The following is a 16,012-nucleotide window of genomic DNA, read 5'->3' on the forward strand; positions in this document are numbered from 1 at the left end:
TCAGGTTGTGTCCAAATAGTCCTCTCTCCTTATCTCCTTTCCCAATCTCCTTTCATTGGTATCATAAGGGGGAGGTGAATGAACTGGGTAGGAAAGGAAGCCACCACAGGAAGCCACCCCCCCCCCCCCCCCCCCCCACACACACTAAAAAACACGGCTCTCGTGGTGAGAACGAGAGATGAGAGGGAGGGGGGAGTCAGGGTAGAGGAAGGCTGAGACCGAGGGTGCACTCAGCAGCAGTGTGCTCAGCCGGACAGGGCCATTTCAGCTCGCTCTTTCTCTCTCAGGGGTCCTAATGAGAGAGAGAGACAGAGTATGAGCGAGAGAGAGAGAGAGCTCTGTTGCAGGCTAATATGAGGGCAGCTCTGGGCTCTGCAGTGAGTTAGCTTACCCTTGAGGGAGATCCATGGAGATTATTAAATGATGTTGGATCTGTCTTATCTCTGCTATGTGGCGTTCCCGGGAGATGGAGAGCTGGTGAGTAAAGTATACACAGTTTCATATTAAAGAAGAAGTATTGAGTTATTGAGGGTTTGCAGATTGCAGACTTGTTTGTCCCTTTCTCTGAGTAATATCTGAACGCTAATGCCAAACTGTGAATCTGAGACATATGTTAGTTAAATATGAATCTCAGTATCGTTTTACTTATACGTGTGTATATATGGTATTCCAGTTCAGATCCCTTCATTGGATAAAGATGCATACCTTCATCCAAATTAGAGCCATATGTTCAGCTCTCTGGTGGCTGTCCTACAACAGGATCAAAGCCAATATCACTGCATTTACAAATTGTTATAGTGTTTCAATGCAAAGCTCAGCTCAACAAGATTGCAAGCATACGCATAATAACCGGATCTTTTTCATCATAAATGCACCACCAGTATCAGCATAACAAGAGTATGGAGTTTTTACTAATTCAGCTGATGACATAAAAAGACCCACATACACAAGGTGAGCAAGGTACTGCAACCCTAATTGCTCCAGGGTCGCTTTGATAATGGCTGACCCTGGCCGTGACCACACTCTCCGAGGGTGTCTCGAGAGCATCCTGACTGGTTGCATCACTGCCTGGCATGGCAACTGCTCGGCCTCTGACTGCAAGGCACTACAGAGGGTAGTGCGTATGGCCCAGGCCAAGCGTCCTGCCATCCAGGGCCTCTATACCAGGCGGTGTCAGAGGAAAGCCCTAAAAATGGTCACAGGCTTCTTAACAGCTTCTACCCCCCAAGCCATAAGACTCCTGAACAGCTAATCAAATGGCAACCCAGGCTATTTGCATTTCCCCCCCCCCCCCCCCCCTCTCCCAATTTGACGCTGCTGCTACTCTCTGTTTATTATCTATGCATAGTCACTTTAACTCTACCTACATGTACATATTACCTCAACTACCTCGACTAACCTGTGCCCCTGCACATTGACTCTGTACCGGTACCCCCTGTATATAGTCTCGCTATTGTTATTTTACTGCTGCTCGTTAATTATTTGTTATTTGCTCTTTTTTACTTATCTATTTTTTACTTAACACTTATATTTCTTAAAACTGCATTGTTGCTTAAGGGCTTGTAAGTGAGCATTTCACTGTAAGGTGAAATGCTGTTGTAATACCTGTTGTATTCGGCGCATGTGACAAATACATTTGATTTGATTTGATCTTTCATGAGTTCAGCCTCTATCTGGCCTATAAAGGGCGAAGTGTGGTGTGAGTCAACGTTGACTAACAAAACACACCCACACATGCACCCACACACAAACATTCCACCGTAGAGCTGGATCCTGTGAACATAATCATCTTATTTTCTGAATACTGTAATAATGTAAATATACTGAACAAAAATATAAACCCAACATGCCACATGTTCAGATTTCACTGAGTTACAGTTCATATAAGGAAATCAGTCATTAATAAATTAATTCGGCCCTAATCTACGGATTTCACATGACTGGGAATACAGATATGCATCTGTTGGTCACAGATACCTTAAAACAAGGTAGGGGCGTAGATCAGAAAACCAGACAGTATCTGGTGTGACCACCACTTGCCTTGGTCGGGCACTGATGTTGGGCAATTAGTCCTGGCTCGCAGACGGCGTTTCAACTCATCCCAAAGGTGTTCGATAGGGTTGAGATCAGGGCTCTGTGCAGGCCAGTCAAGTTTTTCTACACCAATCTCCACAAACCCTTTCTGTATGGACCTCGCTTTGTGTACGGGGGAATTGTCATGCTGAAATAGGAAAGGGCGTTCCCCAAACTGCCACCACAAAGTTGCAAGCACAGAAATTGTCTGGAATGTAATTGTATGCTGTAGCTTTAATATTTCACTTCACTGGAACTAAGGGGCCTAGCCCAACCATGAAAAACAGCCCCAGACCATTATTCCTCCTCCACCAAACTTTACAGTTGGCACTATGCATTGGAGCAGGTAGCATTCTCCTGGCATCCGCCAAACCCAGATTCGTCCATCGGACTGCCAGATGGTGAAGCGTGATTCATCACTCCAGAGAACGAGTTTCCACTGCTCCTGGGTCCAATGGAGGCGAGCTTGACACCACTCCACCCGATGCTTGGCATTGCACATGGTGATCTTAGGCTTGTTTGCAGCTGCTCGGCCATGGAAACCCATTTTGTGAAGCTCCAGATGAACAGTTATTGTGCTGACGTTGCTTCCAGAGGCAGTTTAGAACTCGGTAGTGAGTGTTGCAACCGAGGACAGATGATTTTTACGCGCTACGTGCCTCAGCACTCGGCGGTCCCATTCTGTGAGCTTGTGTGGTCTACCACCTCGCAGCTGAGCTGTTGTTGCTCCTAGACGTTTTCACTTCACAATAACAGCATTTGTTGACCGGGGAAGCTCTAGCAGGCAATTTGACGAGCTGACTTGTTGGAAAGGTGGCATACTATGACGGTGCCACGTTGAAAGTCACTAGGCTCTTCAGCGAGGCCATTCTACTGCCGATGTTTGTGTATGGAGATTGCATGGCTGTGTGCTCGGTTCTATACACCTGTCAGCAACTGGTGTGGCTGAAAGGGGTGTCCACATACTTTTGTATATATAGTATACAACTTCAGTGTGATATAACAGTTCATGTTTTTTAATCAGCACGTCCTCTCAAGCTTTAGGAACCAGGGAGTACTGCAGAGCCTCTCTGGTGCTGGGAGACTAGAAGGAGAGGAATTAGAATCATATCTCATCTCCTGATAGTCGAATATCCATACAGATACAGGATTACCAGAAGGACGGGAGTAAAAAGAGAGCAGCAGCAGTTGTTTGACCACAGACAGGGCTAGTGTACAGTATGTGAATATGGGGAAGTGTTTTTAAGTTTAGTCGTAGGCTAATGTGATTAGCATAAGGTTGTAAGTAACAGGAACATTTCCCAGGACATAGACATATCTGATATGGGCAGCATATTTGGGCAGTCTTGATACAATATTTGTAACATATATACAATGGTTCATTGGATCAGTCTAAAACTTTGCACATACACTGCCGCCATCTAGTGGCCAAAATCTAAATTGTGCCTGGGCTGGAATAATATATTATGGCCTTTTTTTTTTCTTTTTTTTTAAAACACGTTTTTTTCTTTGTATTATCTTTTACCAGATCTAATGTGTTATATTATCCTACATTAATTTCACATTTCCACAAACTTCAAAGTGTTTCCTTTCAAATGGTATCAATAATATGCATATCCTTGCTTCAGGTCCTGAGCTACAGGCAGTTAGATTTGGGTATGTAATTGTAGGCAAAAATTGAAAAAAAGGGTCCCATCCTTGATTTAGATGACCTCAGCAGAACTCTCCCACTCACTCCCCTCCCACCAGGGAGGCCCAGTTCCCAGAACTTCACGCTGATCCAGCTGAACAAGGAGTTATCTCGTCGGCGGGGCTTTGAGTTGGGCATGCGGGCCTGGAGGCGGAGCCACAATGTGCTGCTCTTCTTCTGCGACGTCGACATCCATTTTACCCTGGACTTCTTTACTTCCTGCAGACTCAATGCAGATCCCGGTGAGGAATGGGGGCTCCTACACTCTTTGAAGAAAGGGTTCCAAAAGGGTTCTTCAGTTGTCCCCATTGGAGAACCCTTTTTGTTTCCTGGTAGATGCCTTTTTTGCTTCCAGGTAGAACCCTCTGTGGAAAGGGTTCTACATGAAACCCAAAAGGATTCGACCTGCAACTTAAAAGGGTTATTCAAAGGGTTCTCCTATGGGGACAGCCAAAAAACCTGTTTAGGTTCTAAAAAACACCTTTTTTTCAAAAAGGGTAACAATCTATCAATCTATCTGTCAGTATTTCTGTCAATGGAAGTTCTAATGGATTCCGATCTTGTCTCATTGCTGCAACTACCCAACGAGCTCGGGAGAGAAGAAAGTCGACTCATGCGTACTCCGAAATATGACCTGCCAAACCGTGTTTCTTAACACCCGCTCACTTAACCTGGAAGCCAGCTGCACCAAGGAGGAGGAAACACCATTCAACTGACGACCAAAATCAGCCTGCTTGCGCCCAGCCAACCACAAGGAGTCGCTAGAGCACGCTGAGCCAAGTAAAGCCCCCCGGCCAAACCCTCCCCTGACCCGGACAACGCTGGGCCAATTGTGCGCCGCCCTATGGGACTCCTGCCCTATGGGACAGCCTGAAGTAACGCCACAACACTGTGATGCAGTCCCTAACTTTGTTTTTCTAACTTTAGGTGATAGTGTTCCACCCATTGTTCTTCAGCCAGTACAATCCATCTCTTATCTACAATAATCACAGCCCCTCTCTTCTATTCAATAACAACTGGTCAGTCTCCTTACGACATCTGGGTGTGGAAATCCCTTCCAAAGCTGTGTTCACACAGGATACCTGTGTAAATGCAGCCAAAAAGGCATAATACATTACATTGGGTTCTTTATATGATACTTATACATTGTGTCTTTCTGCAACAGGTGATAAGGACGGATGCTGGATTCTGGAGAGATCTTGGGTTTGGAAAGTATAGGTCTGATTTCATCAACATAGGTAATAGAACAATATGTTTTTTCATTGACTGACTGACTGACTGATTTATTTTGTCAATTTGTATCTGTGATCTGCACAGGTGGGTTTGACCGCAACACCAAAGGCTGAGGTTTGGAGGATGTTCACCTGTACAGAAAGTACCTGCACAGCAAGCTGATGGTGATTCGCTCTCCCTCCCGAGGCCTCTTCCACCTGTGGTATGAGAAGCAGTGTGCAGACGAGCTGCCGCCAGACAAGTATAAGATGTGTATGCAGACCAAGGCCATGAGCGAGGTCTCTCACAGCCACCTGGGGAGCTGTTCTTCCTACAGGAGATCCAGGAGCATCTGACACCTGGAGAGGAGAGACATCCTCTGGGTTTTGTTGAGAGAACAATGTCTTTCTCCTTCTACAGACTTAACACAGGGCCTGATGAGGGAGAGTATAGGGATGAGACATGAACTTTGTCATGACATGACAGAAACTTGATTAAATTAAAAAAATGGTGATGTTATGTAGGCATACTAACTCATTGTATGTCCTCTATTGCCATCTTCCTTCCTGTACTGAGTCTGAAAGCAGGGAGGTCAGAATAATATTTTACTGTCTTTGTTGTATTGAGACTGTCAGCTTCAGATTATGCCTGCTATGGACTCTCAACTCAATGAAAGTAATATTTTTGGCTTTATAACTGTGTGTGAATATGTATGTCACGGCCGTCGTTAAAGGAAGACCAAAGCGCAGCGTAGTGAGCGGTCATATTCCTTTATAATTTAGAAAATGTCGCCAACAAAACAACAAACGAAGAACACAACCGTGACGCTTACAGGGCTAAGTGCCACTAACAAAGATAACTACCCACACTGAAAGGAGGGAAAAAGGGCTACCTAAGTATGATTCCCAATCAGGGACAACGATAGACAGCTGTCCCTGATTGAGAACCATACCCGGCCAAAACATAGAAATAAAGAAACATAGAAAACAAAACATAGAATGCCCAACCCAAATCACATGAGGGCGTGACAATGTAATACAAGGTCATAATGCTTTAAAGGTTTTAGTTATATGAATTGAAATATGAATTTAGAGAAACAGACTGTCTAAGCATATTCATATTTAGGCCTACGGTACTTCCCTCTTCTTAAAACTGGTGGACACTGAATAAAATATCTTGGCAAACAAATGACCACATTTGGATACTTAAGCACAGTGGGTTCCCAAACATTCTGTGTTACCCATCTAATAGATAAAACCATGTTAGTAGCCACAACCCAAGCTTTACCCACAAACCAAGAGGAACTGGCTGGGACCCAACCAACCAACCGACCTGGAGCCCATAACTTGGATAGAAGGATCAAGTAGTTAAAAGAATGCTGATTGCATGCACCATCCTAGCCTTTTATATGATTTGGGCATAGATGAGCAATTGCAGGTATGTCAGTGTTTCTGGTGTTTCTGGTCTTGCATTAATACATTGGGAGAGTCAATATTTCAAAACCACATCTCTCTGTCTCTTCCTGTGTGTGTCAGTGTGTGAGTGTGTGTTGTTTCTTGTTGTGTTGTTTTTGCAGGAGGCACAGACATAACTGGTGTGTACTCACCACTGCCAGTAATCCATAGTCAGACATGTTTCGACACAGGATAGAACACTTTGGCTTGGTAGAACCTCTATAAAAAGGTATACTTGCCACATAGGCTATAGACAGATTGTTTCATCTCTATTGTCACCTTTATTTTCATCATCCTTCTAAGGGTCAATATAATCATAGTAAATGAATTGAAAATAGTTGGTTTTGTTCCATTGAACACTTTTCCCACAATCAAGCAGTGGAGTTTCCTGCAGTGATGTAACCTCTACTTTGCATAGCTAGAGGGAGGGGTGGAGCGAGTCGAACATCGGGCGACGGCTGTCGTATTTCCTAGCAAGCACGCGATAGGCTCTTCACCTGATCCCACCTCCCTATCATAATCACAGCCAGAGGCCTGCCTGTCTTATTACCGGTGTATTTTACTGGAAGGTCCAGGAGTTTATGAGCGTCTTTTGTTTTTGCTTAAGAATCCGTTATATTATGAAGTTGGGTTGTGCGGATTCTAAAGGGTAATGAAATTAAAACGTGGTTTTAGGAATAGTTGATTGTTGATTAGACAGTAGCCCCCTTGATACTTTTTTTTTGTTTTACCTGTTTTTGGTTAGGTTTAGTAAGCCCTACAATATTGATTTTCTTTTTTATATTTGTTTTATTGTTTTGAACAAATAGCGAGGCATGTTCCACCGATAGGCTGTCTCTCATCTCGCCGAAAAAAGCAGACAGACGCCGGACACTCCGGAGTCTACGGCTTTGTCAAAGACAGAAGTCCAGAGACACAAGATGTTTGAGACTGGTAGAATCCCTCTCGTCCTTCTCGACGTAACCTGCTTTATCCTCGGTATGTAACCTACGTATTTACCACGTTGTTGGCAGTGTCAAGCCTTATTGAGTTCCTATTCTATGAGAAGTTATTCTGCACTAGTCTACTGTAGCCTATACACCCGTTCTATTGGAGGTATCTCTTTATTACGACTATTGTAGTTAGGCTACATTATGCATGGGTTACTTTTATCTAACAGTAAGTGTCTAAGTCTCTGAATGAATGGGTGTTATATTCCACTCCTCACCCACTACTAGAGATGTTGTGGTCAATAACACTGTTATAATTAAACAATAAGGCAGGGGAGGTATTGCCAATATACCACGGCTAAGGGCTGTTCTTAGACACGACGCAACGCGGAATGCCTGGATACAGCCCTTAGCCGTGGTATATTGGCAATATACCACAAACCCCTCGAAGTGCCTGATTGCTATTATAAACTGGTTACCAACGTAAATAGAACAGACAGTAAAAATGACTTTTTTGTTTTACCAAGGCTTTCAGCCAGTCAGCATTCAGGGCTCTAACCACCCGGTTTATAATAGCATACAACACACAGTATGGATGTATATTATAAGAACTAGGGCCACGAGTTTGTCCTGACCGTGTCTTGACCAGGTAATAACTTTGTGTTCTAGTTTTAGCTATAACTTAGCTTATAACCTATAGCCTATATTGTATTCGATCATTCAGGCCCACAAGGTGTATTTGTTGATTTGAATGTATTCTTCTGGTTGCATATTAAACAACAGAGTCAGAGGGGTAGATCTTGGGTTCAGTGCGGTTCAGTTATTACATTTGACCACAACATGATTATGCCATTATCCATAGTGTGTTTTCTGAAGTGTATGTGAGTAATTCTCAAATTGGGGTACATTTCATATCCCTGGACTGCGGAGATCTAGTCTTGATCTCGTGGTCTTTATCTAAACGTGGTCTGGGTCTGGGTCTGGGTCTCAATAGACTTACTCTAATATAGGGATTTGGCGAAAGGGTCATCACACCAAAGCACTGGGTTTTTGAGTTTTGGGTATTTTTTGCGACATATTTTAGTGTAACTAAAGATGGTGCAGGATTTTGTGATTTCGTGTGATGAAAGACAGTACAACACTACTATTATGAGAAAAACTAATTTGTTTATGCCACAGGCAGGCTTCAGTCGAGCAGAGATGGAATCAAAACCGGAACTCTGTGAAAAAAACAAGACCCAAGCCAACCATCTTCAAAACATCATAAAAATAATGTTGTCCCTCCGGTTTCCACATTTTAAAAAGCAAGGTTCTCTTTCATTTTCGTGTTGTCTCACCCCTACTTAGTCAGATAACTCCGACAAGTCTTGTCAAGGTACTTAGTGCCGCTAACCACGTGAGTTGAGAGACTACAAAAATGATGGTCTTGTTCGAGACCATGAGCCAGACCCTGGCCTAGATCAGGGTTTTAAGACTAAGGCTAAACTGATCCTAAATCTGTGCCTAAGTGCAACTTGGAGTAAGTGTCTAGTGTAGCACTTAAAAAAAATATCTGGATTTTCCCCACCTTTTGTGATCAATTAGAAGCACTCAGAATGTTCAACGAAGGATGGCACATTGTGTCCATACTCCCCAACAGGACAGGCTCTAGTCAAAGACCTGTGACTGCTACACTCTTAGAAAAAAGGGTTCCACAAGGGTTCTTCGGATTTCACCATAAGATTACCATTTTTGGTTCCAGGTAGAAACCTTTTTGGTTTAAGGAAGAACCCTGTTAGGTTCCATGTAGAACCCACTGTAGAAAATAGTTCTACATGGATGCCAAAAGGGTTCTAGTATGGGGACAGCCAAAGAACCCTTTAAGGTTTTAGAGAGCACCTTTTTCTCTAAGAGTGTAGTTAACTAATTTAGGCTGGAATCTGCCGACAGTGGTTGAATGTGCTTTACTGGCCAGAATCAAGATAGAGCAAGTCTGGTTGTGTAACCTGAATGATTCAAATAGCAAATGAAGTTACTTCAGCTGTGAAGAGAGGAAGCGGGTTGAATAGAAGGGTATTTTAAGAAACAACAAACCTAGTTCGAACTTACAACAAACTTAGTTGAACTTTGAAGCTGATGAAGACCGACACTGTGAATTGGGAATAGTGGGTCATAGTATATGTAGCCTTCTGCTAGGTACAAATAAATGATGCAAGAGAGATGGCTTACCTCGAGAGACTGAACGAGATATCAGGACATGGAATTCTTCATTGGTATCCTATTGTATAGTTAGACCTGGATTTTCCATATTTCTCTTGGTGAAGGCCTAATTGTTGTGAACATGTTGTGGAGTGTGAGAAAGCAGATGAGAGCAGTGTAGCGTAAGAGAGCAATCCACTCTGTTACAGGTGAATTGGACTGTGTGCCTGAGTGAGTCTGACTGAGTGTCAGTAGCATTTAGACATCCATGCCAGTGTAGCACATGGGGATGTGTGAAACTTACTCCTCAGCTTGAAGTGTCCCCCCACTTTTCGCCAGCCACCGACTGGTAAGACGCTTCAGGAACGCGGTCACGTGCTAGCAAGGTAGAGCTCCTGGGTTCGATCCTCGGTGTGAGCTGAATCAGGAGGTAGTGGTACTCACTAAGCAAGCAACGTGACATATTTTACACCAGCATCTCCATCAAATCATGTTATCGTTAGTTAGGTCAGCTAACCTTAACTGAAACATCCTGCGCTGACTCATCGACTAGCTAGCCTGGTTGCCAGTCTGTTTCAGAGTAGTAAGGCTCATTCATTTTAGAAACAGGTGTTCTCTGATTTTCCTATTGTTTTTGGCCACTTATGGGGGTTGATGTGCTGTCCACTTACTTTCTAGACTCTATTATTTAAGAAAGTGTTGTGTCCCTCCTTTATTGAATTGACTTTTACCTTTATTTCTTACCTTGGTAATGAGTGGGCTATTTGGCAAGGTGAGAGGGAGGTCAGAGCAGGAGAGAATGGTATAATCAAATCAAGTGAAAACATGAACAAGCACGCCTTATTTGCATATTGATTTTCATCAGGTTTTGCCTACCAAGTTCCTTTCTCCTGTGAAGGTTTGGTCAACAGCGTGTTTTAAAGAATTACAGCAGAACCTTAAAAGTATGTTTACAAAGGCTAGTTTGAGCTAGGAGACTATTTCTGATTATCTCTATCTTTATTTCTCTCTCTCTCTCTCTCCAGTTGGGCTTCCCTTTGTGATCCTCACCCCTCTGCACAATCCCTTCAACAGGGGTTTCTTCTGTAATGATGAGTCCATCAGATACCCCCTGAAAGAGGACACCATATCCTACCAGTTACTGGGTGGAGTCATGATCCCTTTCACACTGATTGTGGTAAGTCATTACCTTCGCTCTGTTCTCAGATGTTCTCTTCAGAATATCATCAAAATATCAGATATTTGTGTTTTAAATGTTTATGGTAAAAGTACAATAATTTGAGACAATATGTCAATATATTCGATTCACCTCAGTTAAAGATGACTTCTCTTGCTTTTACAGGTAGTCAGTGGTGAGTGCCTTGGTGTCTATATGACTCATATAAAGACCAAATCATCCTTGGGGACTAACTACGTGGCACGCATCTACAAAGCAGTGGGCAGCTTCCTGTTCGGGGCTGCTGCTAGCCAATCACTGACGGACATTGCCAAGTACTCGATTGGTCGCCTGCGTCCCCACTTCCTGGCTGTGTGTAAGCCTATGTGGGACCGTATCAACTGCATTGCTGGAGGCTACATCGAGAACTTCACCTGTACCGGGGAGAAAAACATGGTGGATGAGGCCAGGTACAGTAGAGGTTTCCTAGGGTTACATCCCAAGAGAAGATATTGCTACAAAATCGACACTGAAAAACTTTGAACTCTACTGGCAAATGCAAGCTCGAAAGATGTTTGCGATGCTGTAAACCCAGTTTCCCCTAATCTTTTTTTTGTCTTCTGTTTTACAGACTTTCCTTTTTTTCTGGTCACTCATCCTTCTCTATGTACTGTATGCTGTTTCTAGCAGTAAGTATAGCAGTGGGCATACTGTGCTCATTGTTACATACAGTGATGCTACAACAGTTCAGTTATTTCTCTGTCCCTAAGCAATAGCTCCCTTTCGTGATGTTGATGGTGTCCTTCTTCCCTCTCTCTTTTAGCTGTACGTCCAGGCCAGACTGCAGACAGAGTGGGCCAGGCTCCTCAGACCCACCATCCAGTTCTTCCTGATCGCAACGTCCATCTACGTGGGGCTGTCACGCGTCTCAGACTACAAACACCACTGGAATGACGTACTTACTGGCCTCCTGCTGGGGGCGATAGTTGCAATACTCACGGTGGGTAGCTAGCTTATAGGCCAACGGTTCCCAACCAGTTTGTCTTGAGGAACTCTCATGTGTGCCACAAAACTGTTTAACACTCACTTATAAACGTGGCCTGTGGAATGCACATGGAATTTTGATTTGGGAGCACGACTGCCTGTCAGACAATACATGAAATGGCACATGGTTACGTCTGTATCGTTGTTTAAAGTCCAGTGCGCTCAGGCTGGTGTTACATATGTATCATTTTACTTTGTCTGTGAAAACCATTAGTACAGGCAAGTCTGATTAGGCTTAGTCAGAATCATTTATTTCTTAATATATGGCTCTGGGCTTAGCTATACTGCCGTAGAAACAAACAGAGCATGGCTTTGAGTCCGTGGCTGCACTTTTACCGTGCAAAGAAACGCTTGTCTGTAGCCCAAACCATTCAAATCTGAAGAACTGTTTTACTATTTTCTGGCGCAGATCGCTATTTAATCTGTAAAAAAAGGTTTGTCACAGAAAATAGATGATTTGCAGTATGGATCAGAGGAGATGGCAGTGATTACCACTAAATACATTAATAGGAACATTTTAGGTGGGCCGCCGAATTGTATTTCCCATCATGTTCCATGGTTAAAAAAATGTTTGGGAACCACTGCTATAGGTTATAGACACGGGTAGGCCTGGGCACTGGCCCTGCCAGATTGACGACAGACCCAGCCGATTAGGGTAAACACGTAAAGTAAGTTGATAGTCACTGTTGTAGTTCATTATTCACTTTGACACAGGTAGCTAGTTAAATGCATAATAGTGGGCACCTTATGTTTCTGCATGGAATTATATATGAACAAACCATGTATTACCATTCCTTTAGAGACAACATCATTCATGTTTATACTGTATCACTGCAAGTCGTTTCCTCAGTTTCAGTCTCCATTGTATAAGAAATGCTGTCCTCTCCTCTCCCAACACAGGTGTTCTATGTGTCCGATTTCTTCAAGACGCCTGTTGATCCAGTAGAGATACAAGAGGAGACGTCCCACCACAGTCTACAGGACAACCCTGCAAATGGGATCCACTACGGAAGCACAGAATGAAGCTCTGACTACAACATGGACAACGCATTGAGGACAAGTAGCATGTTAAGCTAGCTACAACTACTTGCCATCCACTACAGAGGACTATGGTTATTTATTTCCATGCATTTCAGGTCATTTGCATTGACTGTCGTGGAGATATCATGTTGCCTGAGCCCAGTAGACAGATGCTAAGTCCTCTCAGAGCCAATGATCTTGCCCATGTGTGTTGAGCTAACGGTCCGTGTATTCAATTCCTGGTCTTTGTGTGCAATTGCGGTGCGAGGTCTGCGCTTGTTGGAACGGTTGTGATTGCATTGGTTTGAGGATTGTGTTTGAAATGAATGAAATTCACGTTTGTTACAGTGAGTAATGAGTGTCCATGTGTGTAGCCTGGCCAATAATAAGCCTTACACCTGTGAATGAAATACCACGACTGTCCCAAAGCTTAAATGAAAGTCAGGAGACTTACTGAGCTCTGAAATGATGTACTATGTGCTGTATATATTTTTTAAATTCTGCCTTCGCCAGATTGTTGCTGACACTTGCTCAAAGCTCCCTGGAAACTCCTTACAAATGTGTCCAAGTGTAGAAATCATGGTGACAAATACACAAATTAACTTTTTGACATTTGTATGCAGATGTACTGTTGTAAAAACGGTGTTTTGAGCTTTTCGGAAAACAAAATGCTAGCTATGTGACACAAATGAAGATGGATTTCCATTTTGGTACTTTGCTACAGTGAATAGTACTGTGTCTGAGACACATTTTGTGAACTGTAGAAGTGTGTGCGTTGTTTAGTGAGATCGTGAGAAACCACCAATACAGAAAGTCCAAAACCATAACTGTCAAATAGCCTTTTTTTTAACCAGGATGTCCCATTGACGTAAAGGATCTCTTTTTGAAGTAAGAGTTAGGTGGGGCCCAGATGCCCAGATGCCCAGGAGGTAAGGCAGGGTGGGGTCTAAACACAAGGACCATATTCCTTTCCTAATGTTCCTCAAGAGCCAAAGTACAGACTTCAGACGAAAATATAGAGGCGTACTCACCACAAGTCTGGAACTACATATTTGTGTTCTGTCTCACACTCAGCTGTTGTGGGTGTCCTCACCTTTCAGCCACACCCATAGACATTATGGACATGCAAATGGTAATTAAATCATATTCAAATTAAACACATTCTTATGTAACATGCACCATAGTCCTTTCACTAACAACTGCTGTCATTGCTTAGTTGCTGGCCAGCAACTGCTCAAACAGTGAGGTACTACCATTTATAAGTCGGAAGTTTACATACACCTTAGCCAAATACATTTAAACTCAGTTTTTCACAATTTCTGACATTTAATCCGAGTAAAAATTCCCTGTTTTAGGTCAGTTAGGATCACCACTTTATTTTAAGAATGTGAAATGTCAGAATAATAGTAGTGATTTATTTCAGGTTTAATTTTTTTCATCACATTCCCAGTGGGTCAGAAGTTTACATGCACTCAATTAGTATTTGGTAGCATTGCCATTAAATTGTTTAACTTCGGTCAAACGTTTCGGGTAGCCTTCCACAAGCTTCCCACAATAAGTTGGGTGAATTTTGGCCCATTCCTCCTGACAGAGCTGGTGTAACTGCGTCAGGTTTGTGGGCCTCCTTGCTCGCACGCGCTTTTTCAGTTCTGCCCACAAATTGTCCATAGGATTGAGGTCAGGGCTTTGTGAGGGCCACTCCAATACCTTGACTTAAGCCATTTTGCCACAACTTTGGAAGTATGCTTGGGGTCATTGTCCATTTGGAAGACCCATTTGCGACCAAGCTTTAACTTCCTGACTGTCTTGAGATGTTGCTTCAATATATCCACATAATTGTCCTTCCTCATGATGCTGTCTATTCTGTGAAGTGCACCAGTCCCTCCTGCAGCAAAGCACCCCCACAACATGATGCTGCCACCCCCGTGCTTCACGGTTGGGATGGTGTTCTTCAGCTTGCAAGCCTCCCCTTTTTTCCTCCAAACATAACGATGGTCATTATGGCCAAACAGTTCTATTTTTGTTTCATCAGACCAGAGGACATTTCTCCAAAAATTACGATCTTTGTCCCAATGTGCAGTTGCAAACCGTAGTCTGGCTTTTTTATGGCGGTTTTGGAGCAGTGGCTTCTTCCTTGCTGAGCGCCCTTTCAGGTTATGTCGATATAGGACTAGTTTTTCTGTGGATATAGATACTTTTGTACCTGTTTCCTCCAGCATCTTCACAAGGTCCTTTGCTGTTGTTCTGGGATTGATTTGCACTTTTCGCAACAAAGTACGTTCATCTCTAGGAGACAGTCTCCTTCCTGAGCGGTATGACGGCTGCGTGGTCCCATGGTGTTTATACTTGCGTACTATTATTTGTACAGATGAACGTGGTACCTTCAGCCGATTGGAAATTGCTCCCAAGGATGAACCAGACTTGTGGAGGTCTACAATTTATTTTCTGAGGTCTTGGATGATTTCTTTTGATTTCCCCATGATGTCAAGCAAAGAGGCACTGAGTTTGAAGGTAGGCCTTGAAATACATCCACAGGTACACCTCCAATTGACTCAAATTATGTCAATTTGCCTATCAGAAGCTTCTAAAGCCATGACACCATTTTCTGGAATTTTCCAAGCTGTTCAAAGACACAGTCAATTTAGTGTATGTAAACTTCTGACCCACTGGAATTCTGATACAGTGAATTATAAGTGAAATATCCGTCTGTAAACAATTGTTGGAAAAATGACTTGTGTCATGTACAAAGTAGATGTCCTAACCGACTTGCCAAAACTACAGTTTGTTGACGAGAAATGTGTGGAGTGGTTGAGAAACGAGTTTTAATGACTCCAACATAAGTGTATGTAAACTTCCGACTTCAACTGTATCTGTGTAAGCTAAAGGCTTTCAGTATGCCGGTCTGCTCTCTCCAACTCTTACCTGTTGAGTGCTCATAGAAGAATGTTATAGCATGGATTGGATACCAGCCTGATCCCCTGCTGAGGATATATTTCCACCAGAGAGAGTCAATCTCTCAATGTCATGTCTAATTACAGAGTTATAAGGTTAAGAGGGATTTCTCCTTTAGGGCTCTCCTCTACCCGGTACATGACTTTCAAGTCCCATTACTGGGGCCAGGAGTTTTTCCCGACCGTGTGATCTCACTAGGAAAAGTCTGGGCCCTAGTTGTGGGACATAATCGAGGCCCAGATTTTCTCCATTGTGATTCTCCATCACTTCTATTTTGTGAGAAAGAAGGAGCCATATGGTTCCT

At 43.2% G+C, this 16,012-nt stretch overlaps 1 protein-coding gene and 2 long non-coding RNA genes across 4 annotated transcripts; 2 read left to right on the top strand and 1 right to left on the bottom strand.

Annotated features, from left to right (window-relative positions):
- Positions 1-157: 157 nt before the first annotated feature.
- Positions 158-6,790, bottom strand: LOC120055518. The gene is made up of 3 exons (XR_005477695.1): positions 6,582-6,790; positions 392-474; positions 158-292 (listed from the first exon to the last, which is right to left on the bottom strand). It is a non-coding gene; the product is annotated as an uncharacterized LOC120055518 (long non-coding RNA).
- On the top strand, positions 218-5,876 carry LOC120055527. Its single transcript, XR_005477697.1, has 3 exons — positions 218-477; positions 4,929-4,981; positions 5,081-5,876. It is a non-coding gene; the product is annotated as an uncharacterized LOC120055527 (long non-coding RNA).
- A 161-nt stretch (positions 6,791-6,951) lies between the features above and the next one.
- Positions 6,952-13,580, top strand: LOC120044516 (phospholipid phosphatase 1-like). Of its 2 annotated transcripts, XM_038989182.1 has the most exons (7): positions 6,952-7,078; positions 7,239-7,407; positions 10,562-10,713; positions 10,879-11,162; positions 11,324-11,381; positions 11,516-11,692; positions 12,637-13,580. In XM_038989182.1, the coding sequence occupies exons 2-7, from the start codon at positions 7,350-7,352 to the stop codon at positions 12,757-12,759; spliced, it is 852 nt and encodes a 283-aa protein (XP_038845110.1). In that variant the 5' UTR covers positions 6,952-7,078; positions 7,239-7,349; the 3' UTR covers positions 12,760-13,580. The 2 variants fall into 2 exon arrangements, with proteins under 2 accessions (XP_038845110.1, XP_038845103.1); XM_038989175.1 differs by having other exon boundaries at positions 6,966-7,407.
- The last annotated feature ends 2,432 nt before the right edge of the window (positions 13,581-16,012 follow it).

This window comes from Salvelinus namaycush, chromosome 1, assembly GCF_016432855.1.
Source record: "Salvelinus namaycush isolate Seneca chromosome 1, SaNama_1.0, whole genome shotgun sequence".
Taxonomy (NCBI): domain Eukaryota; kingdom Metazoa; phylum Chordata; class Actinopteri; order Salmoniformes; family Salmonidae; genus Salvelinus; species Salvelinus namaycush.